Below are 25438 nucleotides of genomic sequence, written 5' to 3'. Positions count from 1 at the left end.
CAGCTCCTTCTAACACACAGTAGGTACGTGATCATTCCCAGAGTGTAAAGGCACAGACAGCTCACCAGTTCCACTGTCAGGTACACCAGAAGGAATCATTCTCACACTGATGCCAAGATCCAGACACACATTTTCAATCCCAACAAGGTAAACAGGGCAGGAGAGACAGACATTGTATCCAGTTCAACCCAATTCCGTGCTGCTGAGAGGTCCAGACATGAATCCCAGGTCAACTATCTGATTTTACAGCCCAGAGGAGGCTATTCGGCCAATTGACTCCATGTTTACCCTCCACGAAGCAATACAGTCAGTCCCAATCCCCGGCTCGATCCCCGTAGCCCTGCAAGTCTATTTCTCTCAGGTGACCATCCAACATCCTACTGAAGTCAGTGATTGTCTCCACTTCCACTTCCCTTGTGGGCAGTAAGTTCCAGGTCATTACCACCCCCTGTGCAAAACAGTGTTTCCTCATATTCCCCCTGAATCTCTGGTCAAAAACATTCAATCTGTGTAACCTAGTCCTTGTACCATTTGTTAATGGCAACACTTTTTCCCTTTCCAGCTTGCCTGTGAAAATCTTGTACACTTCAGTTAAATCTCCCCTCAATCTCCTTTGTTCTGAGGAGAACAAGCCGAGCTTTTCCAACCTCACATTGTAACTAAAATCCTCCATCCCTGAAACCATTCTGGTAAATCTCCCTCTGCACCCTCTCAAGGACCCTCCCATCCATGCTGAGGTATGGTGACCAGAACTGGACACAGTACTCCAGTTGGGGGTCTAACCAGAGCTTTATAAAGGTTCAGTATAACCTCCCTGCCTTTGTACTCAATGCCTCTGTTTATAAAGCCCAAGATCCCATATGCTTCACTAACCACTCTCTCAATATGTCCTGCCAGCGACAATGATCTCTGCACTTGCACCCTCAGGACCCTCTGTTGTTGCAAATTCTTTAGAACTGTGCCAAGAATTATATATTGCCTCTCCCTATTCCTTCTGCCAAAATACATCACCTCACACTTGTCAGTATTAAATTCCATCTGCCACCTCTCTGCCCATTCTACTTGCCTATCTATGTTCTGTTGCAGGCGGTTCATATCATCCTCACTGTTTGCCTCACCTCCATGTTTGGTGTTGCCATCAAATTTTGAAATAGACTCTGTGCAGGCTGAGCTATAAATTAAATATTCGACAGATCTGACACACTGTACTCGATTGAAAGGTGTTGAATTCATACCAGGAAGATGCTCCATGACACAAATTAAAATGTCACCCACTTAACCAACAGTATGAGTTTAAACAATATTCATCCCAATAGTGTAACCTCACACCCAGCTTAGATGCAAGTTCAAAATTCTGTGCAGTTTCAGATTGAGTGATGCTATAAAATAGTGAAACCCCGAGGGACAACTTTGATCACAGTTCAGCATTCATCCACATTATACAGCTGCAAGATGCAGTATCAATTGTTTTCAGCCCAGAGCTACACATTACATCCCATTTCAAACTGAAAGATACAATGTCAATTCCATCACTGTACATTGAGCTCCAGAATACAAGCCAGTCCAAAAACCTCATGCACTATTATTAGTGCTGTAAAGGCTGGACTAATATTATGTATCTCTCGTGTTTATAGGGAGACTGAGACAATAGTAGTTAAAAAGACTCTCATAATAGTTAAATAAAACCAACACAATCAAACACTGTGTTGCCATCATTTCATTTAAATGTCAAGCAAATATATTGTGTGGGATTAATTCTGTATCTGTCAGTGTCTGTGACTGTGTGTGATGATGTGATTAATTCTGTATCTGTCAGTATCTGTTACTGTGTGTGATGATGTGATTAATTCTGTATCTGTCAGTGTCTGTGACTGTGTGATGTGATTAATTCTGTATCTGTCAGTGTCTGTGACTGTGTGTGATGATGTGATTAATTCTGTATCTGTCAGTGTCTGGTACTGTGTGTGACTGGAATTAATTCTCTCGCTGTCACTCTCTCGTACAGTATGTGGTTTAGGTCTAAGTCTCTAGCTGTCATAATCTGTTACTGTGTCAGTGTGAAATTAGTTCTGGATCTTTCTCTCTCTCTCTGTTGTCCTTGTGTGTGGAATTTATTCTGTATTCACTCTGCTCTGCTATAGTATGTTAGTGAGTGTTTCAGTCTGTATCTGCCACTCTATGGGAATCCGGATTCATTCTGTATCTGACTGTCTCTGCTATTGTATCTTTGTGTGAGAGAAATTGATTCCGGATCTCTCAGTCCCTGATGCAGTTTGTTAGTGTGAGATTCATTCTGCCTCTGACACTCTGATTCAATATGAATGAGAGATTAATTCTGTATCACACACTGTCTGGTACTGTGTGTGTTTTTGTATTTTACCTGCATCTGTCAGTCTCTGCTATTTTTTCATGTGTGGGATTAATATTGTTCCTGTCAGTCTCTGTTGCAGTATGTGAGCATGGGATGTATTTTATATTTACATCAGTCTCTGCTACTGTGCGTGACAAATTCTCCCTGTATCTGTCTGTCCATGGGAAAGTGTGTGTGTGTTTTGGATTCATTCTCAGTGTTCATCACTCCATGAGAGTGTGGGATTCTTTCTGCACCTGTCTCTGCATGTGGGATTCATTCAGTATTTGTCAGTCTATGTAGTTTGTCAGTGTGCACTATCTTTTTTATCTGTAAGTCTCTGGTACTGGATCTGAATGTGTGTGTGTTTTCTGTGTGAGAGAGAGAGAAGTGGGATTAATTCTGTATTTTTCAGTCTCTGGCACTGTATGTGAATGTGTGGTTCATTTTGTCTATGTCAGTGGTGTGTGAGTGTGGCATTCTGTCTGTACCTATCAGTCTGTGGTACTGTTTGAGGGGTCTGACATTCCCTGCTACTGTGTGTAAGCATGTGATTCATTCTGTTTGTGGTACTGGAGGAGAGTGTGAGATTTAGTCTGTATCTGTCAGTCTCTTGTATGTTTGTGCATCTGCAGTTCATTTGTCAGATGTATTTCATTTGCATCTCACTTCTGGTCTCTCAAATAATATATTTAACATTAATACCTCAGTAGGTATTTACATCACATTTAATTTAAATTATGACAACACTGGGTTTGATTCTGTAGATGTTATTTAACAAATATGAGAGTGTTATAACTACTATTGACTCAGTCTCCCTGTAAACACATCAGTGATACATCATTTTAACCCAACCTTTACAGCACTAATGATAGTGCATGAGGTTTTTAGACTGGCTTGTATCCTGGAGCTCAATCTACAGTGATGGAATTGACAATGTATCTTTCAGTTTGAAATGGGATGTGATGTGTAGCTCTGGGCTGAAAACAATTGATAATGCATCTTGCAACTGCTTAATGTGGATGAATGCTGAACTGTGATCAAAGTTGTCCCTCGGGGTTTCTTTATTTTACAGCATCACTCAATCTGATACTGCAGAGAATTTTGAACTTGCATCTAAGATGGGTGTGAGGTTACACTATTGGGATGAATATTGTTTAAACTGATAGAGCAGGTTAAGTGGGTTGTTTTTAAATTTGAGTCCTCGTGCACCTTTTCTGGGATGAATTCTGCACCTTTCAATCGGGTACATGTGTCAGATCTATCTTATATTTAATTTGTAGCTCAGGCTGAACAGAGTCTATTTCCAAATTTGTTGACGGCACCAAACATGGAGGTGAGGCAAACAGCGAGGATGATATAAACCGCCTGCAACAGCACATAGACAGGCTAGTAGAATGGGCAGAGAGGTGGCAGATGGAATTTAATACTGACAAGTGTGAGATGATGCATTTTGGCAGAAGGAATAGGGAGAGGCAATATATAATTATTGGCCCAGTTCTAAAGAGTTTGCAGGAATAGAGGGTCCTGAGGGTGCAAGTGCAAAGGTCATTGTAGGTGGCAGGAGGTATTGAGAGAGTAGTCAGTAAAACATATGGGATCTTGGGCTTTAAAAACAGCGGCATTGAGTACAAAGGCAGGGAAGTTATGCTGAACCTTTACAAAGCTCTGGTCCCGTTCTGGTCACCATACCTCAGCATGGATGGGAGGGTCCTTGAGAGGGTGCAGAGGAGATTTACCAGAATGGTTTCAGGGATGCAGGATTTTAGTTACAAGGTTTGGCTGGAAAATCTGGGCTTGTTCTTTTTTTTTTTAAAAGAACATTACAGCGCAGTACAGGCCCTTCGGCCCTCGATGTTGCGCCGACCTGTGAAACCATCTGACCTACACTATTTCATTTTCATCCATATGTCTATCCAATGACCACTTAAATGCCCTTAAAGTTGGTGAGTCTACTACTGTTGCAGGCAGGGCGTTCCACGCCCCTACTACTCTCTGAGTAAAGAAACTACCTCTAACATCTGTCCTATATCTATCACCCTTCAACTTAAAGCTATGTCCCCTCGTGTTTGCCATCACCATCCGAGGAAAAAGACTCTCACTATCCGCCCTCTCTCACCCTCTGATTATCTTATATGTCTCTATTAAGTAACCTCTCCTCCTCCTTCTCTCCAACGAAAACAACCTCAAGTCCCTCAGCCTTTCCTCGTAAGACCTTTCCTCCATACCAGGCAACATCCGAGTAAATCTCCTCTGCACCCTTTCCAAAGCTTCCACATCCTTCCTATATTGCGGTGACCAGAACTGCACGCAATACTCCAGGTGCGGTCTCACCAGAGTTTTGTACAGCTGCAGCATGACCTCGTGGCTCCGAAACTCGATCCCCCTACTAATAAAAGCTAACACACCATATGCCTTCTTAACAGCCCTATTAACCTGGGGAGCAACTTTCAGGGATTTATGTACCCGGACACCAAGATCTCTCTGTTCATCTACACTACCAAGAATCTTCCCATTAGCCCAGTACTCTGCATTCCTGTTCCTCCTTCCAAAGTGAATCACCTCACACTGTTCTGCATTAAACTCCATTTGCCATCTCTCAGCCCGACTCTGCAGCCTATCTATGTCCCTCTGTACCCGACAACATACTTCGGCACTATCCACAACTCCACCGACCTTAGTGTCATCTGCAAATTTACTAACCCACCCTTCTACACCCTCTTCCAGGTCATTTATAAAAATGACAAACAGCAGTGGCCCCAAAACAGATCCTTGCGGTACACCACTAGTAACTAAACTCCAGGATGAACATTTGCCATTAACCACCACACTCTGTCTTCTTTCAGCTAGCCAATTTCTGATCCAAAGCTCTAAATCACCTTCAACCCCATACTTCCGTATTTTATGCAATAGCCTACCGTGGGGAACCTTATCAAATGCCTTACTGAAATCCATATACACCACATCCACTGCTTTACCCTCATCCACCTGTTTGGTCACCTTCTCGAAAAACTCAATAAGGTTTGTGAGGCACGACCTACCCTTCACAAAACCGTGCTGACTATCGCAAATGAACTTATTCTTTTCAAGATGATTATAAATCCTGTCTCTCATAACCTTTTCCAACATTTTACCCACAACCGAAGTAAGGCTCACAGGTCTATAATTACCAGGGCTGTCTCTACTCCCCTTCTTGAACAAGGGGACAACATTTGCTATCCTCCAGTCTTCCGGCACTATTCCTGTCGACAATGACGACATAAAGATCAAGGACAAAGGCTCTGCAATCTCCTCCCTAGCTTCCCAGAGAAGCCTAGGATAAATCCCATCTGGCCCAGGGGACTTATCTATTTTCACACTTTCCAAAATTGCTAACACCTCCTCCTTGTGAACCTCAATCCCATCGAGCCTAGTAGTCTGAATCTCCGTATTCTCCTCGACAATATTTTCTTTCTCTACTGTAAATACTGACGAAAAATATTCATTTAACGCTTCCCCTATCTCCTCTGATTCCACACACAACTTCCCACTACTATCCTTGATTGGCCCTAATCTAACTCTAGTCATTCTTTTATTCCTGATATACCTATAGAAAGCCTTAGGGTTTTCCCTGATCCTATCCGCCAATGACTTCTCGTGTCCTCTCCTCGCTCTTCTTAGCTCTCCCTTTAGATCCTTCCTGGCTCGCTTGTAACTCTCAAGCGCCCTAACTGAGCCTTCACGTCTCATCCTAACATAAGCCTTCTTCCTCTTGACAAGCGCTTCAACTTCTTTAGTAAACCACAGCTCCCTCGCTCGACAACTTCCTCCCAGCCTGACAGGTACATACTTATCAAGGACACGCAGTAGCTGCTCCTTGAATAAGCTCCACATTTCGATTGTTCCCATCCCCTGCAGTTTCCTTCCCCATCCTACGCATCCTAAATCTTGCCTAATCGCATCATAATTTCCTTTCCCCCAGTTATAATTCTTGCCCTGCGGTATATACCTGTCCCTGCCCATCGCTAAGGTAAACCTAACCGAATTGTGATCACTATCACCAAAGTGCTCACCTACATCTAAATCTAACACCTGGCCGGGTTCATTACCCAGTACCAAATCCAATGTGGCATCACCCCTGGTTGGCCTGTCTGCATACTGTCAGAAAACCCTCCTGCACACACTGGACAAAAACTGACCCATCTAAAGTACTCAAACTATAGTATTTCCAGTCAATATTTGGAAAGTTAAAGTCCCCCATAACAACTACCCTGTTACTCTCGCCCCTGTCGAGAATCATCTTCGCTATCCTTTCCTCTACATCTCTGGAACTATTCGGAGGTCTATAGAAGACTCCCAACAGGGTGACCTCTCCTCTCCTGTTTCTAACCTCAGCCCATACTACCTCAGTAGACGAGTCCTCAAACGTCCTTTCTGTCGCTGTGATACTCTCCTTGATTAACAATGCCACCCCCCCCCCACCTCTTTTACCATCTTCTCTGTTCTTACTGAAACATCTAAATCCCGGAATCTGCAACATCCATTCCTGCCCCTGCTCTACCCATGTCTCCGAAATGGCCACAACATCGAGATCCCAGGTACCAACCCATGCTGCAAGCTCACCCACCTTATTCCGGATGCCTCTGGCGTTGAAGTAGACACACTTTAAACCAAGTTCTTGCTTGCCAGTGCCCTCTTGCGTCCTTGTAACCTTATCCCTGACCTCACTACTCTCAACATCCTGTACACTGGAACTACAATTTAGGTTCCCATTCCCCTGCTGAATTAGTTTAAACCCCCCCGAAGAGCACTAGCAAATCTCCCCCCCGCCCCCCCCAGGATATTGGTACCCCTCTGTTTCAGGTGAAGACCATCCTGTTTGTAGAGGTCCCACCTACCCCAGAAAGAGCCCCAATTATCCAGGAAACCAAAACCCTCCCTCCTACACCATCCCTGCAGCCACGTGTTCAACTCCTCTCTCTGCCAATTCCTCGCTTCGCTATCATGTGGCACGGGCACGGCTCCTCAGAACAAAGGAGATTGAGGGGAGATTTAACTGAAATGTACAAGATATTAACAGGCAAGCTGGAAAGCGAAAAACTGTTCCCACTAACAAATGGTACAAGGACTAGTTTACACAGATTGAATGTTTTTGACCAGAGATTCAGGGGGAATATGAGGAAACACTGTTTTACACAGGGGGTGGTAATGACCTGGAACTCACTGCCCACAAGGGAGGTGGAAGTGGAGACAATCACTGAATTCAGTAGGATGTTGGATGGTCACCTGAGAGAAATAGACTTGCAGGGCGACGGGGATCGAGCCAGGGTGTGAGACTGACTGTATTCCTTTGTGGAGAGTAAACATGGAGTCAATGGGCCGAATAGCCTCCTCTGCTGTATATGACTCTATTTAAATCTGATAGTTGACCTGGGATTCATGTCTCTACCTGTCAGCAGTACTGAATTGGTTTGAACTGGATACAATGTCTGTCTCTCCTGCTCTATTTACCTTGTTGGGATTGAAAATGTGTGTCTGGATCTTGGGATCAGTTTGAGACTGACTCCTTCTGGTGTCCCTGACAGTGGAACTGGTGAGCTGTCTGTACCTTTACACTATGGGAATGATCACGTACCTACTGAGTGTTAGAAGGAGCTGGGCTGCACGGTTCCTTGGTCCTGGGAAACATCACATCTATTCCGGTTCCTGCACAAAGGAGAAGTATTCCCTGTAAGACAAGAACAGGTGAGGGTTAGAACTTTACAGTTTCATCATTGTCATTTCCACATTAGGAACCCGGTGATACAAAGTGTCCATGTTGGACAGCATTGCAGTACAGCAGCACAGTTTTGTTCCCCTGAACCTGACTACAACACATTAACATCAGAACTAGGAACAGGACTAAGTCATTCAGCCCTTTGAGCCCTCTCCACCATTCAATGAGATCAAGGTTGATCTACTTCAACACCATTTTCCTGCACTATCCCTGTAACCCTTGATGTTTTTAGTATATAGAAATGTACCGATCCCCATCCTGAACATACTCAATGACTGAGTCTCCACAGCCCTCTGGGTAGAAAATTCCCAAGATTCACCAGCCTCTGAGTGTAAGAAATTCCTCCTCATCTCAGTCCTAAATGGTCTGCTCCTTATTCTGAGACTGTATCCCCTGGTTCGAGATCCCCAGTCAGGGGAAACATCCTTCCTGCATCTACCCTGTCGAGTCCTGTAAGAATTTTGTATGTTTGAATGAGATCACCTCTCATTCTTCTAAACTCCAGAGAATAAAGGCCCAGTCTGTTTAATCTTCCCTCATCACGCAATCCCTTCATCCCAGGAATTAGTTTGGTGAACCTTCATTGCATTCCCTCTATGACAAGTATATCATTTTTATAGGTGAGAGACCAAAACTGCACACAATACTCCAGGTACAGTCTCAACAAGGCTCTATTTCATTGCAGCAAGACATCTTTACTCCTATACTCATCCTCTTGCAATGAAGACCAACACACCATTTACCTTGTTAATTGCTTCCTGTACCTGCAAGTTACCTTCAGTGAAAGGAAAGATTGATTGTTTGGATAAATGACAGATCAGATAGCAGGCTTTCCCTGTGCTGTTTGATTGTTAATGTACAGTACTGCAGATTCCCCGTGCTGTCTGATCATTACTCTACAGATCTGCAGATTGAAGACTTCTGGTTGATCAGTGTACACATAATGGCCAGAACCTCGAATAGCTGACAAAGCAAAACAAAACATATATGTTAACATTGACAAAGCATGTTGAACAATTTCCAGCATTGACATTTAATACAATTTTGCATGAAGTTATCTATCACTTTTTTTAAAGAAAAATATTCTTAGTCTAGATTATTTGATGTCATGGATGAATCTCAAACCTCCAAAGTTTTCAGAGTGTCCATCTATCCTTTGACATCTTTGTAAGTTTTTGTAGCACTGCCAGATAAACAATGTTTCAGCTGGTTGAAAGATTGTTTCAAAGATGAAGATTGGAGCCACAATGTCAATGATTGTTTGGTCATGAGTTAAACAGAAACCCATGGAGTTGTGCCGCACTGTACCAGTATCTGTATTGCTTAAACTAATCACAGCAATTGCCCGAAGGCTCAGTAAATATCATTATACATTATGTAAACTCCTGCTTTACAGGTTGAGATACTTGCTGTAAGTTTATCCAGTGAGCAGCTGAGATGCAGAGAGCAGGAAGGTCCTGAATGAATAATTATCATAAAATGATTATAGAATATTCAGTATTAATATAAAAAAATTAAACTGTTCACTGTTCGGACTCGAGTCGACACACACACCAAGAACCCGACCGAACAACAGCGGACCCGACCCAACCCTTCCTGACCCCCAACCTGCAAAAAGCTGCAGCGCATGCGTGATGACCGTCACGGCACCGGCTCACTGCGCAGACTCAATTCCGACCCGGACTCCCAGCTCCGGTCAGTTTTTTTAAATTTCAATACTGACCAGCAGAGACTGACCGAGTGTGTCCGACCCGAACCCGAACTGGACCCGAGCCCGAAAGCCGGAGCCGCAAGCTGGGCCCGAGCCGAGGCGGACACATGTGCTCGGGCCCCGCTCGGGTTGGACTCGGGTATCCAGGCCTCTAGTGTACATTTCCTTTCCTATCCTGAGTGGTGTGAAACAGGGCTGTGTTCTCGCACCCACACTTTTTGGGATTTTCTTCTCCCTGCTGCTTTCACATGCGTTCAAATCCTCTGAAGAAGGAATTTTCCTCCACACAAGATCAGGGGGCAGGTTGTTCAACCTTGCCCGTCTAAGAGCGAAGTCCAAAGTACGGAAAGTCCTCATCAGAGAACTCCTCTTTGCTGACGATGCTGCTTTAACATCTCACACTGAAGAATGCCTGCAGAGTCTCATCGACAGGTTTGCGTCTGCCTGCAATGAATTTGGCCTAACCATCAGCCTCAAGAAAACGAACATCATGGGGCAGGATGTCAGAAATGCTCCATCCATCAATATTGGCGACCACGCTCTGGAAGTGGTTCAAGAGTTCACCTACCTAGGCTCAACTATCACCAGTAACCTGTCTCTAGATGCAGAAATCAACAAGCGCATGGGTAAGGCTTCCACTGCTATGTTCAGACTGGCCAAGAGAGTGTGGGAAAATGGCGCACTGACACGGAACACAAAAGTCCGAGTGTATCAGGCCTGTGTCCTCAGTACCTTGCTCTACGGCAGCGAGGCCTGGACAACGTATGCCAGCCAAGAGCGACGTCTCAATTCATTCCATCTTCGCTGCCTTCGGAGAATACTTGGCATCAGGTGGCAGGACTATATCTCCAACACAGAAGTCCTTGAAGCGGCCAACATCCCCAGCTTATACACACTACTGAGTCAGCGGCGCTTGAGATGGCTTGGCCATGTGAGCCGCATGGAAGATGGCAGGATCCCCAAAGACACATTGTACAGCGAGCTCGCCACTGGTATCAGACCCACCGGCCGTCCATGTCTCCGTTATAAAGACGTCTGCAAACGCGACATGAAATCGTGTGACATTGATCACAAGTCGTGGGAGTCAGTTGCCAGCATTCGCCAGAGCTGGCGGGCAGCCATAAAGACAGGGCTAAATTGTGGCGAGTCGAAGAGACTTAGTAGTTGGCAGGAAAAAAGACAGAGGCGCAAGGGGAGAGCCAACTGTGCAACAGCCCCAACAAACAAATTTCTCTGCAGCACCTGTGGAAGAGCCTGTCACTCCAGAATTGGCCTTTATAGCCACTCCAGGCGCTGCTTCACAAACCACTGACCACCTCCAGGCGCGTATCCATTGTCTCTCGAGATAAGGAGGCCCAAAGAAGAAGTGTACATTCCACACAGTCCCCGACTCCCGCTGAACTTCCCCGTTATTCAATGTTAATCTCTGAACACATCTGCAGACTCGCTCCCAAACCTGGTGTTGCTGCTGGAAGCAGATGTTGTTTGTTCACTTACCCCGGGACCCGGATGTCTCCATTCGCAGCTGATTTAAACAATCTTCCGCTCACTCACTGAATGACGCTCAGAGATAGTGTTGGGGGAAGGGTAGCGCATGCGCTCTACGCTTCATTATGACGCAATCAGTGGGCAGGGCTATATGAGTGTGGGATTTCCTTTGTTTCTGTCAGTTTCTAGTGTGAATGAGAGGTTTTTAATTCTGTACATGGCAATTCCTGATAAACGAGCATGTGTTTTACTCTGTAACCCTTGTTCTCTGGTATTTGTGTTTGTGTCTTTTTTCTTCTTGTTACCTGTCTGTTTCTGAAAAGTTTGTTTTGAATTTTACTTTGTACCAGTTACATACTGATCCCTGTTTGTGGGGTTTACTCTGCACCTCTCAATTTCTTATGTGATTGAGATTTATACCAGTCAATCTTTGGTATGTGCATCTAGATTTTACTCCACATCAGTCTAACTCAGATTCGTGAAGGCTGTTTTTTACCTTGTTTCCTTTGTACTTTGCAGTATGGAACTTTACTTTTTTTATTTTAGAGATACAGCATTGAAACAGGCCCTTTGGCCCACGGAGTCTGTGCCGACCAAGAACCACCCATTTATACTAACCCTACAGTAAGCCCATATTCCCTACCACCGACCTACACGACGAGCAATTTACAATGGCCAATTTACCTGTCACCTGCAAGTCTTTAGCGGTGGGAGGAAACCGGAGCACCCGGTGAAAACCCACGCGGTGACAGGGAGAACTTGCAAACTCCACACAAGAAGTACCCAGAATTGAACTCCTGTCCCTGGAGCTGTGAGGCTGCGGTGCTAACCACTGCGCCGCCCGGACCACTGCACCACCCCGAACTGTACCTGCCACTTTCTGGTATTTGTGTGTAGCTTTTCTTTCATGGCTGTCAGTCTCTGTTGTGTTTTTCTGTCTTGGGCGGGGGGATGGGGGTGTGGGCGGTTGGCGCGGGGGTTTGCTTCATGCCTGTCATTTTCTGTTATCTGTTTCTGTATTGGTGGGGGGGGGGGGGAGCAGTTGGTTGTGTGGGTGAGGGGGTTTTATTCATGCCTGTCAGTTTCTGGTGTGTTAGTGCAGTTTAATTCTTTTCTAGCGGGTGAATGTTTTTTTTCACTTCTTTTGCTGTATTATTCAGTTCCTTGGATACGGGTGTATGTTTCACTCTATATCTCTCAATCCCTAGTCTACAGTTTATCTCTGTCAGTTTCTGATTTTGAGTGTGGGTTTATCTGTACCTGTCACTTTGTTTTATGTGAGAAACGTCTTATTCTGTATCTTTCAGTTTCTGATGTTTGTTTGTGTGTCTTGTACTTGTGCCCCACAGTTTATTGCATGTGAATGTGTGCTTGATTGTCAATCTAACACTCACTTGTATATGAGTGGTGTTCACTCATTATCTTTGATTGTCTGGTTTGTAAATTTAAGTTTTAACCTGTGCCTTTAAACTTCTAATGTGCAGGTCTGGTTTTTAACCTGTCTATGTTATGGTCTGGTATACACAAACATGTTTCAGTCTGGCTTTTGACTCTGGATTGTACACCACATCTCTACATTCTCGAGAATGTGAGTGTGATTTTTAATCTGTACATGTCAGTTTCTGACATCTGTCTGTGAGGTTTACTTTGTGCATTTCATTCTCTGGTCTGTGACTGCTGAATTTATTCTGTATCTGTCAGTTTATGTTAAGTGACTTTGAGTTTTAGTCTGTATCTGTCAGTATCTGGTTTATAAATCTTCTTAATTATGTGTGTGTTTTATTCTGTATCTGTCAGAGTGTGAAGTGCAAGTGTTGGGTTTTCTTTGTACCTGTCAGTTATGGATGAGAGATTTTCACTCTCTAACAGTAAATTTCTTGGAATTCACTGTGGATTTCACTCTGTGTCTGTCAGTCTCTTGTAGTTGAGTGTGGCTTTTATACTGCATTTGCTATTTTCCGAAATATAAATGTAGATTTTAATCTTTACCTGTTAGTTTCTAGTATGTGAGTCTGGGTGTTAATCTGTATCTGTCAGTTTCTCATATGCAAGGGTAACATTTATCCTGCACCTGTTACTTTCCGAAATGTGTGAAGGTTTTTATCTTTCCCTGTCAGTTTCTGGTATGTGATTGTGTCCCTATCTGTTTCTGTGAATGGAATGTGGGTTCTGTTCCTGTCAGTATCTGGTGTGTGAATGTGGGTTTATTCTGTATCTTTCAATCTTTGGAATTTGATTATGTACTTTCTGCAGCACCTTTTAGCTTCTGTTAAGTGAATGAGATGTTAAATCTGTACCTGTCCATTGATAGTATATGAATGTTTATTTTACTCTGTACCTGTCAGTTTATGGAACATGAAGGTGTTCCCGCCCCAACCTGCCAACTTCCAATATGTGATGATTGTTGTTTTATTCTATACCTGCCATTTCCTGGTATATGATTCTGTTTTTTGATCTTTACCTGTCAGTTTCTGTTACTTGAGTGAGTTTTACTTTGCACCAGTTGGTTTCTGGTATGTGAGTGTCACTGTTAGGCTGTATCTGTAAAGTTAAGATATAATAGTATGGGTTAATTCTGTATCTTTCAAACTCTAGTGTGTGATGTGGGGCTTTTCTCTGAATCTTTCGATTTTTGGTCTGTGTGTTTTAATCTGCAGCTTACAGTTCCTGACAGGTGTGTGTGCACATTTTCTTTTTTTCTGCAGCTATCAATGTCTACTACACAATTATGTGTGTTATTCCTATCATTCAATTTCTCTTATTGGAGAATTGATTTTCCTTTGTCACTCTCAGTTTCTGGTATGTGTCCATGTGTTTTACATGGTAAGTGTCTGTCTCTGTTAGGTGACTCTGGTGTTATTCTCTATCTGACAGTCTCTTGCATGTGAGTGGTTTTATTTTCTTCTCTGTAGCTGTCAGTCTCCCTTCTGTGGCTGGAGGTTTTAATCTTTACTTTAACTCTTTTATAATTTGTAAATGTGAATTTCACTCTGTGTCTGTCTGTTTACAGTATAGGAATGTGTTTATTTTCTTTTAATCATCAATTTCATAGAATCATAGAAAGTTTAAGGCATGGAAAGAGGCCACTTAATCGAATCCCACCTTCCAGGATTTGGTCGTGAACCCTGCAGCTTATGGCACTTGAGGTGCCTTGCCAGAGTACTTCTGAATCAGTTGAGGGTCCATGCCTCAACTATCCTTTCAGGCAGTGAGTTCCAGACCCCGAACACCCTCTGAGTGATTTTCTATCCCTCATCTCCCCTCTAATTTTTTTGTCAATCAATTTAAATCTCTGGCCTTCGTCACTGACCTCTTTGTTTTGGTGAATAGAACCTTCACCTCCACTCTGTCCGGGTACCTCAAAATTCGATACATTTCAATCAGCTCTCCCCTCAGCCTTCACTGTTCCAAAGAGAATAATCCCAGCCTATCCAATCTTTCCTCACAACAGCATTTTTCCAGCCCTGGCAACATCCAAATAAATATCCTCTTTACCCTCTCTAGTGCAGTTACATCATTTCTGTGATGAGGTGACCAGAACTGCACACAGTTTCAGGTATGTGAGGGTGAGATTCACTCTCTATCTTACTGTCTCCAGGATGTGTCCCTCTTGTGAGATTGAATTAGTGCCTTTCAATCTGATAGTGGGAGTGCTTTTGAACTGAGATTGATGTACCTAACATTCAGCAGTACAGAATTGGAATGGATTGGATACAATGTCTGTCTCTTCTGCTTTGTTTGATTGCTGGATTGAAAATGTGTCTCTGAACTTGGGATCAGTGAGAGTTTGACTACTTCTGCTCCATGTGACTCTGGAATTAACTGATGGTCTCTGGGAGTGATAACATACCTACTCTGTGTTGCAAGGAGCTGAATGTACGTTCCCTTGTGCCTGGGAATCATCACATTCATTCTGTTCCCTTGAAGTATTTGCCGACAGAAAGGAAGAACAATATATCTTGTAACTGAAGATCAGTTGAGGTGGAAGCTAGAAAAGAGATTAATGTAACATTTCAATTCATAATCATTATTACTAACCACAAATACTCACCAGAAATACAAAGAATGTTAGTGTCTGATTTCACTGCAGATCTCAGCATCTGCTGACCAGGTGTTTTGGCCGATTTACAACAATTTAGTGACATCCAGAAACAAGCCAATATCTGCACTGCTCCAAGATTGGGAATACCTGAGGGATGTTTGTACGGATCAGGTTTCTATTTCCATCTGACATAACATAAGAACCTAAGAAGTAGGAGCAGGAGTAGGCCATTCAGCCTCTCGAGTCTGATCCGCCATTCAATAAGATCATGGCTGATCTGATCCTGGATTCAACTCCATTATCCTACCTGCTCCCAGAACACATTACTCCCATGGAGATCAAAAGTTTAACTCATCCTTGAATATATTTAACAACCCAGCCTCCACTGCTCTCTGAGGTAGAGAATTCCAAAGATGACTGACGCTTCAAGAGAAGAAATTCCTCCTTACCTCCGTCCAAAATGGGAGATTCCTTATTCTGAAACTGTGCACCCTGGATCTTGATTCCACTATTCACTGTTCACTCACAGTAAACAGCGTGAAACAGGAGTTAAACCACCAACATGTATTACAGAACTGAGGCGAGAAACAGCAAAGATTTTCAACAGCAGCTTATTCACGTTCTGTCTCACTTACCCAGTGCCCACACACAGGCCGAGAAAGGCCTCTCCATTCCGCCGCTCACTCCATGTTCTGGGATCAGTTCATCCTCCACATTGCCTCTCACAAACAGCCCGCGACTCCCCCTGAACTTGCTCCGGAGTCAATGGTGATCTCTGATCCAGACTGCGGACAGGGTCCCAAAGCAATGTGCTGCTGGAAGCAGATTGCTGTTTGCTGCCTTACCCCGAGGCTGTAATATCTCCATTCCCTCTGTTAAAAACAAACTCTTTCCGCTCACTGAGTAAATGGCGTTCAACAGATTTGCTGGAGGAGGGGAGCGCGCATGCGTACATTCGCTCATTCACAATCAGCGGTGGGGGCGGGTTAATACCGCGCATGCGCCTCATTCGGCAATGGTTTGAAAAACAAAAATCAATCGGAACTTTCTCCAGTTCAGTTTTATCTGATTTTGAGCAATGGAACCGGGACTGTGGGCAAGATTAGAGAAGGTTTCCAGCTGGGAGATTACCCTGTTACCAAGCTCAACTTGAGATCATTCTCTGCACTATGTTTGCTGTTCATTAGCTCGAATTCTCAAAGTGATCCTCCGAGGGAGTCGATGTGTTTGCAGGAATGGGTCAGGAGTTAATATCTGACAGTTACAGTCACAGATCCATTTAATCAGATTGAAACTGTCTGTCACTGAGAGTCATAGCGAAGGGTTTGAGCTAAAAGATTACAGAGAGTTCAACAGGGCAGAGAAAGTTACATTTGGGACATTGTATGCCTCACTCTCTGACACTTTCCCGGACTGTGAGATTAATAATGTGTTTTCCTCTGGCACCATATCAGTGAGAGATGAGATTGGAAAGTCTTGTTTCCCCAGGCGGATCTTTCGAGATAAAACGAATCTTACAGTTCAGCCGAAAACTCAATAATTACAGGCCACTCAGTCTAACCTCAGTAGTGGGTAAATTATTGAAATCTATTCTGAGAGACAAGACAAACTGTCACTTAGAAAGGCACATACAAACTGAATTGAATTTGAAAAAGGATGATAGATGAGGGTAGTGCAGTTGATGGATTCTACATGAATTTTAGCAAGGCTTTTGACAAGGTCACAAAATACAGAATCTTTATAAAATAACATCTCATGGGATCCAGGGAAATGCAGCAAGGTGGATGCAAAATTGGCTCAGTGGCAGGAAACAAAGAGTAATTGTTGACGGCTGCTTTTGAGACTGGAGGGCTGTTTCCAGTGGTTTTCCCCAGGGCTCAGTAATGGGTCACCTGTTTTGTTGATGATCTATATAAACAATTTGGACATAAATGTTGAGGGACACGATCAAGAAGTTTGCAGACGACACCAACATTGGCCGTGTGGTCGATAGTGAGGAGGATTGCTGTGGACTTGAGGAAGATGTTTATGGTCTGGTCAGAAGGGCAGAAAAGTGGCACATCGAATTCAACCTGGAGAAGTGTGATGTGATGCACTTGGGGAGGTCAAACAATGCAAAGGAATACACGATTAATGGGAAAATACTGAGAGGTGCAGAGGAGGTGAGGGACCTTGGAGTAAATGTCCACGGATCCCTGAAGGTAACAGGGTAGGGCGGCAATATGGTTAAGACGACATATGGAATCCCTGGTTATTAACCGAGGTATAGAATATAAGAGGAGGAAGGTTATGCTGGAACTTTATCAACATTGGTTCGGCCAGAACTTGAGTTCTGTGTGCAGTTCTGGTCACCTCATTACAGAAAGGATGTAACTGCACCAGAGAGAGTACAGAGGAGATTTACGAGCATGTTGCCGGGACTGAAAAATGCAGCTCTGAGGAAAGATTGGAAAGACTGTGGTTGTTCTCCTTGGAACAGAGAAGGCTGACTTGAGATCTGATTGAAATGTATAAAATGTGGAAGGGCCTGGATAGAGTGGAGCTGAAGGGTCTATTTACCTCAGCATTGAGATCAAAACCTGTCCTGGGAACTCTACATTTAGTGAACAGTTCGACATGAGAATGTGTAGATGTGAATATTGTGTAAGAGAGAGTGTATTAAAGGTGCTGGCGGGTTAGTCTAATGTCACTGTGTTTGTGCGTCCGGACTCATCGCCGGATTTCCGAGTCCCTCTTGTGTCAAGTAACAAGATTTTCCAGCCAAAGAAGCACATTGATCCCCTTCTCATTCCCAAAGTGGGAATTCAGTGTAGTTTCTTTGTTGATTTCAAGATTTCAGTGAAAATGTAGAGAACATGTCAGCTATCGGGGGAGAGAGCGCCATCAGTGCAGCAATAAAACGGGTTTCGGTCAAAAATGGAGTCTTTACTTCAAGTACAAACTTTTGGATAGCAAGCATTCTGATGTCAGAGACAGGAAGGATCTAGTCTGGGATTCTACAGTACCCGAATTTCAGTGGAATCGGAGAGTTTAGGACCAGAGAGAAACACAGAGAGGCAGCAGGAGCCGGGAGCTGACAGCAGGTTGTCTCCGCCCCCGTCCGCTCACTGCCTTTAAGTTGCTCAATGCCGCCACCACCGGCTTCATTTCTGACCCAGTTCTTACTGACAGAGAGAAGTTGTGCAGAGTCCCGGACATGACCGATACAGCAGCCGCCGAAACGGCTCCTCCAGCCGCCGCCGCTCAAGTCAAGACTCCGAAAAAGAAGAAAGCAGCACCCCGGAACAAGTCAGCCGGTCCCACGTTGAGCGAGCAGATCCTCAGGATTGTGGCGGATTGCTCCGATCGCAAGGGGACCTCACTGCCCGCCATAAAGAAGGCTCTGGGTCGGAGCGGTGTGGATGTGGGGAAGCTCAGGACCCAAATCAAGCAAAGTATCAGGAGGAATGTGAACAAAGGCTCCCTGGTGCAGAGCAGCGGTACGGGCGCCTCCGGCTCCTTCAGAATCCCGAAGCAGGGAACCAAGGGAAATGTGGGAAAGAAAGTGAAGTCAGGAGCAGGCAAAAAACTTTTAGTGAAGAAAACAGCTGGCAAGAAAGTGACAGCAAAGAAATCAGCAGGCAAGAAATTACCAGTCAAGAAACTAGCAGCCAAGAAATCGGCAGCGAAGAAAGCAGCAGGCAAGAAAGTGACCAGCAAGAAGGCGGCAACGCCAAAGAAATCCCCAGGGAAGAAAGCAGCGCTTCCGAAAAAGTCTCCTGTGAAGAAGGCCAAAAAACCCAAGAGTGCCACGGGCGGAAAGGTGCTCAAGAAAGTTCAATCATCAAGGGGCAAGACCAAGCCGAAAGCAGCAAAGGCTCAGAAAGCAGCCCCTGGAAAGAAGTGAAACTGCACGGGAAAGTTGTAGACATCTGAAACCAAAGGCTCTTTTCAGAGCCACCCACATCTCTCAGGAAAGAGCTGTTCCCCCTATCAAATGATCCCTGTCCCGCCGCCGTGTGCACATTTCACATAGAAATGATGGGAAGTAAATGCAGGATCCCTGGTGACTCGCTGACATGCACTACACTCAGCCCTTCCCCCACTCTCTGTAACAAAACAGAGGGAAGTTCCGTCGTCACTGTAACTGGGGATCTGTTCGGTACAGTCTCAGTTCATGCTCGTTTCACTAATTCAGAGTGAGAGGGTCTAACACAGGAATACTGGCGAGAAACCCCGCGTCACAACTCAATTCTCTAATTCAGCTGGGGTAAGGTGTTAGTAAAATACTCAATCCGTCTGGGAGGGGAGGTGTGTGGAAACGGGTTGACTTGTGATCGGAAGCACTGTACTTAGGCGGGTAGATGATCAACTTTTAATTGTTATAGATCCTTATTTAACAGCTCTGGGTTTCTGTTATCTTTGACTATAAAGGTTGAGTCTGGAAGTTTTGTGCTGAGCTCTATTGTTGAGAGTTTATTTTTTGAATTGGCGGTTCGAGCAAGTGGGAGGCGGAGCTGGAGGATGAAAGACATTTCTCTGCTCTGTCTGTCACTCAGTTTCCTCTCCGCCCCGCCTCTCACTCTCTGTCACTTTCTCAGTCAGGTCCGGGCGGGCTGTATAAAAAAGGCAGCAGAATCAGCTCGTTTCTCATTCAGCAGTGCTTTGACTGAAGAAGCGTCATGACAGGAAGAGGTAAAGGAGGCAAAGGACTGGGCAAAGGCGGAGCAAAGCGGCACCGCAAAGTGCTTCGTGATAACATCCAGGGTATCACCAAGCCAGCAATCCGCCGCCTGGCTCGCCGTGGTGGAGTGAAGCGCATCTCGGGTTTGATCTATGAGGAGACCCGCGGGGTGCTGAAGGTTTTCCTGGAGAATGTGATCAGAGATGCGGTCACCTACACTGAGCACGCCAAGCGCAAGACGGTCACCGCCATGGATGTGGTGTACGCTCTGAAACGCCAGGGCCGCACTCTCTATGGATTCGGCGGCTAAACAAATCCACCCTTTCTACCAAACACAAAGGCTCTTCTAAGAGCCACCCAAAGACTCACAGAGAGAGCAGTGACCTTGCAACTTGAATTAATAAGATCAAGTTATCAGTATATTGTTTATCTTTATCAACAACGGCTTTTATACATCATTTCATTCTCTCAGTAAATTTACAGATCGCAGAATTTTCACTCTCTTTTTCTCTTCATTATTTATCGAACACGTCATGAATTAAACGGTTGCATTTGATAATTGATACGTGAGGGTCTGAACTGCCGGCACGAAGCGGGATTTACTGCCGTTATAGTAAGTAATGACTGGCGCTTTATTCCCGCCAGAGAACACTGTTTAATCTGTGTTGTAAGACACAGAGGGGGATCTAGGAAGAAAGAAATAAAGCTACAAGGAGTGAGATTTTATAATTGTTTCCGCCAAATTAGGTGTTTTTTAATCTTTCCCTTGTTTGCTCATCGGAAATTGGCGGGCTTTTTGAAATTGATAAAATTTCAGTTTCAGTTACAGTTCAACCAATCAGTGCACAGCATTTCCCGCCGCCCTTTTACTTCCCAGAGCTGGTTTCAAACTTGTCTGATGGACGGGGCTGCATCCAATCACAACACTAGGGCGGTCCCTCTACTGTCTTAAATAGACAGTCCCTGAGCAGTCTCAACATTTACAGTGTCTTTGTTCCTGATCTTCTACCAGAATGGCCAGAACCAAGCAGACAGCGCGCAAATCGACCGGAGGGAAAGCTCCCCGCAAGCAGCTGGCTACAAAAGCGGCCCGCAAGAGCGCTCCAGCCACGGGCGGAGTGAAGAAGCCTCACCGTTACAGACCCGGCACTGTGGCTCTGCGGGAGATCCGCCGCTACCAGAAATCCACCGAGCTGCTCATCCGCAAACTGCCCTTCCAGCGCCTGGTGCGGGAGATCGCACAGGACTTCAAGACAGACCTGCGCTTCCAGAGCTCGGCCGTCATGGCCCTGCAGGAGGCCAGCGAGGCTTACCTGGTGGGGCTCTTTGAAGACACCAACCTGTGCGCCATCCACGCCAAGCGAGTCACCATCATGCCCAAAGACATCCAGCTGGCCCGCCGTATCCGCGGGGAGCGCGCCTGAACTCACCCTGCCCCAAACTGAGTTTGGCATCAAATAACACAACGGCTCTTTTAAGAGCCACCAAATCGGCAAAACAAAGAGCTCCGATCACCTGTTGTCAGAGAAATGGGGTCTGGAGCAGATCATTTTATTAGAGAGCCGATCATTTTGCAAAAGCTTTTGTTGTGCATAAACGGTAGATTTGTTAAAATGTCACAAGAGGAGAGCAGCTAAATGCCCGAATCCAGTAGGGAGAAGGCTGAGGGGAGATCTGATTGAAATGTACAACATTTTGGCGGGACTGCAGAGAGTGGAGGTGAAGAGTCTTAGCAGAGAGGTCAGTGACTATGGGGCATATGTTTAAAGCGATTGGTGGAAAAATTAGAGGGAAAACGAGGATTTTATTTTCACCCAGAGGGTGATGGGGGTCTGGAACCCACTGCCTGAAAGGGTAGTTGAGGCAGAGACCCTCAACTCATTCAAAGGGAATCTGGATATGCATTTCAAATGCTGTAATCTGCAGGGCGACGGACTGAATGCTGGACGGTGGGATTAGAATAGGTGGGTCGTTTTTCGGCCGACGACACGACGGGCCAAGTGGCCTCTTTCTGTGCCAATACAAAGCAGCGCGAGCATTATAAAATTGCCGCCTCTCAGACAGCAAGCAACCCTTTAACAGATAAAGTGGGTGGCTCTGAAAAGAGCCTTTGGGTTCGCAGATTTAAGTCAGGCAGCTTCACTTGCTCTTGGTGCTCTGAGCGCTGGTTTTCTTGGGCAGCAGCACGGCCTGGATATTAGGCAGCACCCCGCCTTGTGCGATGGTCACCCCTCCCAGCAGCCTGTTGAGCTCCTCGTCGTTGCGGACTGCCAGCTAGAGGTGTCTGGGGATGATGCGGGTTTTCTTGTTGTCCCGGGCCGCGTTGCCGGCCAGCTCGAGGATTTCAGCTGTCAGATACTCGAGCACAGCAGCCAGATAGACCGGGGCTCCGGCACCCACACGCTCAGCATAGTTCCCCTTTTTAAGGAACCTGTGAACACGGCCCACCGGGAACTGCAGTCCAGCCCGGGAGGAGCGAGACTTGGCCTTGGACCGAGCTTTACCACCGGTCTTCCCTCTTCCAGACATTACCACAATCTGACAAACACTTTCAGGAAGAATGCTGAGAACCGCCCACAATAGTCCTATTTATACCTTCGGGAGGAATGGTGTCGGGGGCACTGGTGATTGGTCACTCTGCACTGGGTGTCATTGTACTCTTCATGTGACCAATCAGAGAGCTGCTGAATTCACCAATCCGGAGACGCCAAGGAGATGAGGGCGGAAAATAACGGCGCGAAATTGTCAGACTGCAAACGATTTTTCAAATTTGAAAATCCCGCCAATATATTTGTAAAACACAGAGCGGCTTCAATATAGATCATCACATTTATAGGTAACTTGGTTTTACCGCAAATATTTTAAAATCTTTTTCATATTGTATTATTCTACATGTGGTAACAATTTCCAGATTCACTTTCACATTCCACCATCTATTCGGGTTTACTCTCTATCCTTTTTGAAACATTCTATAACCAGAGGACAGAAAGCCTCTTTCACAGCATTCTGTAACCATTTCAGCTCAATGTTCCTAATGATACCACATCACTGATTATAGATTGATCCCTATTGGTGAGAGACAACAGCGGAGTGTATAATCTTAGTGTCAGGTGTCAAAGAGTGAGACTGAGGGTTCCCACACCACCGGGGTTTCTAGATAATGTACTGATTACTTATTGAGAACAAACTTGATCTCGGGATATGAGTGACTGAGAAATGATGTATGTGCGTTAAATCAGATTTTATTATCGAAATACAGCAAAGGGGCCGAATATGAACGCGTCCGTGAACAAAGCTCACAAATAGTCAGTAATTAATGAACGGGACATTATTAAGTAGAGACAGGAAGATCACACGGGCAGTGAAACTGTATTAACCAGAATCTGTGGGATTAAAACAGAGATCACAAAGGCAGTTAGAAAATACTTGGTAAAAATATCCAAACAAATTGATATTATAGAGATAATGTTGTAGCTTTTTGAGAGACGTTGTGGGTGGCTCTTAAAGGTCAGAAGTCGCATTTTATACACATCCCCAGAGCTCTATGTTAATGAAGGATGGGGTGAAAACCATGTTCGTGATTGGCTGGTTTACAATGATGTCAATTCTTGAGATTCTCTATTTATCTGATTGGTTACTTTAGATAACCAATCAAATTTAGTGCTCGGCGAAGCCACAATATTTCGCCGCAGTCAGCTCAGTCCATTGCTTTTGCCTGTCACCTATCCACCGATATCCCTGACTTTCTCACTCCCTCTGTTACTGTCTCTTCAACTGGTTCAGTTTTGTTGGCACCAGCCCGTCACCTTTTTCATTCTGCACGGATTATTCCTCCGCACTTCAGCTTACTCACAGAAGACAAGGTGGCCGAGTGATTAAAACGATGAACTGCTAATCTGTTGTGATCTGCATGCGTGGGTTTGAATTCCATACTCCTTGTTTCTGAATGTTTAAAATAAGAGCACCGGCTTCGTGTTCCATTCGAGTGCGCTGGTTCTTTCTAAACAAGAAATACGGATGTGTAAAATAAACACAGTGACGGTGTTGTAGTGGAGTATTGCATCCAGTTCTGGTTATTTGAGGGTTCAGAGGAGATTTATCAGAATGTGTGAAGTCGGTAGAGATGGATTTGTTCTCCATTGAATCAACAACATTGAAACAGTTGAAGAGACAGTAACAGAGGGAGTCAGAAAGTCAGGGATATTGGTGGATAGGTGACAGGCAAGATCAGTGGACGAGCTGACTGAAGGGAGATTTACAACAAGTGTGAAACATCATGACAAGTGAGACAAGGATAAACAGTTCCCATTAGCTCATTGTACAAGGACATAGTAACAGAAATTGAGGATTTGGGGCGAACACGGAGTGAGTGGTTTGGCACTCACTTCCCACAAGGGTGCTGGAAGTAGAGACCATCAATTACTTCAAGAGATTATTGAATCAGCATTTGAAGGAATTAAACTTGCAGAGTTACAGGGATCCAGCGGTGGAGTGAGTGTGACTGGATTGCACTGTGGAGAGCTGTCATGGACTCGATGGGCCAAATAGCCTCCTTCGGTGCTGTAAATAACTCTATGTTTACTATTAGTTTCTGACTGAATACTGATCAGTTTAAAGGCTATTTTAAATCTGTATTTATTCAAAAAATGATAAATTTCCAGGAGACGTACATGGATGATGAGAATCATTTTATAAATTGCATTGATTTGTTCAGTTTTAAAACTGTTATTTTTTTGTATTTTGTCTGTGTGTAGCTTGTACTCTGTCCCCGTCAGTTCCTGGTCTGTGAGTGTGAGTTTACCTCATTTTATTTCATTCTCTGTTATCTGAGTGTGGGTTCAATCTTTACCCAGAGCGCTGTTTGTGAACTGAACTTTACCTATCTCCCTTTTTATTATTATTTAACAAAGATCTGCACACTCTTGTTTCTGACTGTGAACTCATTTATTAGTTTAAAGGACATGTCTTGTTTCACATAGATTTCATTGAAAGAAAATTGAAGCTCAGCATTGTGGGAGATACACATGGATGATGAGAGTCTTTTGTAAATTTTAATTTGGAAATCACATTGATCATTTTTATGTTATAAAATGAATCTGTCTGATACCAGAATTGAGGTCTGACCTGCAGTAGAGAACTCATGTCAACTGCTTGAAAAGCAGATATTCTCAGCATTATACCACCATCACTATGTGAGTTTAATGTAGGTAAATGAGTACATTATTCTGTAACATTTATTTTCTGTTATGTGACTATGTCTGGTTCCAGTTCATCATGTCAGCCTCTGGTACTCTGTATGAGGTGGGATTAATGTGGTGTATGTCAGTTTCTGGGACAACCTGTGAGTGTGAATATATTTCTGTATCCATCAGTCTCTCAAACTGAATGTGAGTGTGGATTAATTCATTTATCATCCGTCTCCGCAACTA

The 25438-nt window shown here is 44.5% G+C and overlaps 1 protein-coding gene, 1 long non-coding RNA gene and 1 pseudogene across 2 annotated transcripts in view; 1 reads left to right on the top strand and 2 right to left on the bottom strand.

Annotated features, from left to right (window-relative positions):
* LOC137356111 (uncharacterized) overlaps positions 1 to 25438 on the bottom strand; it is a 186957-nt gene that overhangs the window by 6328 nt on the left and 155191 nt on the right. The gene's annotated exons all lie outside the window — the stretch shown is intronic.
* On the top strand, positions 18543 to 19250 carry LOC137356109 (histone H1-like). Its single transcript, XM_068021906.1, has one exon. It carries the CDS (start codon positions 18543 to 18545, stop codon positions 19230 to 19232), a length of 690 nt encoding a protein of 229 aa, XP_067878007.1. The 3' UTR covers positions 19233 to 19250.
* On the bottom strand, positions 22149 to 22538 carry LOC137356123 (histone H2A.J-like; annotated as a pseudogene).

The sequence above is a fragment of the Heterodontus francisci genome, chromosome 45, assembly GCF_036365525.1.
Source record: "Heterodontus francisci isolate sHetFra1 chromosome 45, sHetFra1.hap1, whole genome shotgun sequence".
Classification (NCBI taxonomy): Eukaryota; Metazoa; Chordata; class Chondrichthyes; order Heterodontiformes; family Heterodontidae; genus Heterodontus; species Heterodontus francisci.
Note: the sequence above shows the minus strand (reverse complement) of the source record. Positions and strands in the feature narration are given on the sequence as shown.

Bases quoted from the DNA above. Each gene is read 5' to 3' on its own strand.
- LOC137356109 (XM_068021906.1), top strand. From the start codon at position 18,543: ATGACCGATACAGCAGCCGCCGAAACGGCTCCTCCAGCCGCCGCCGCT.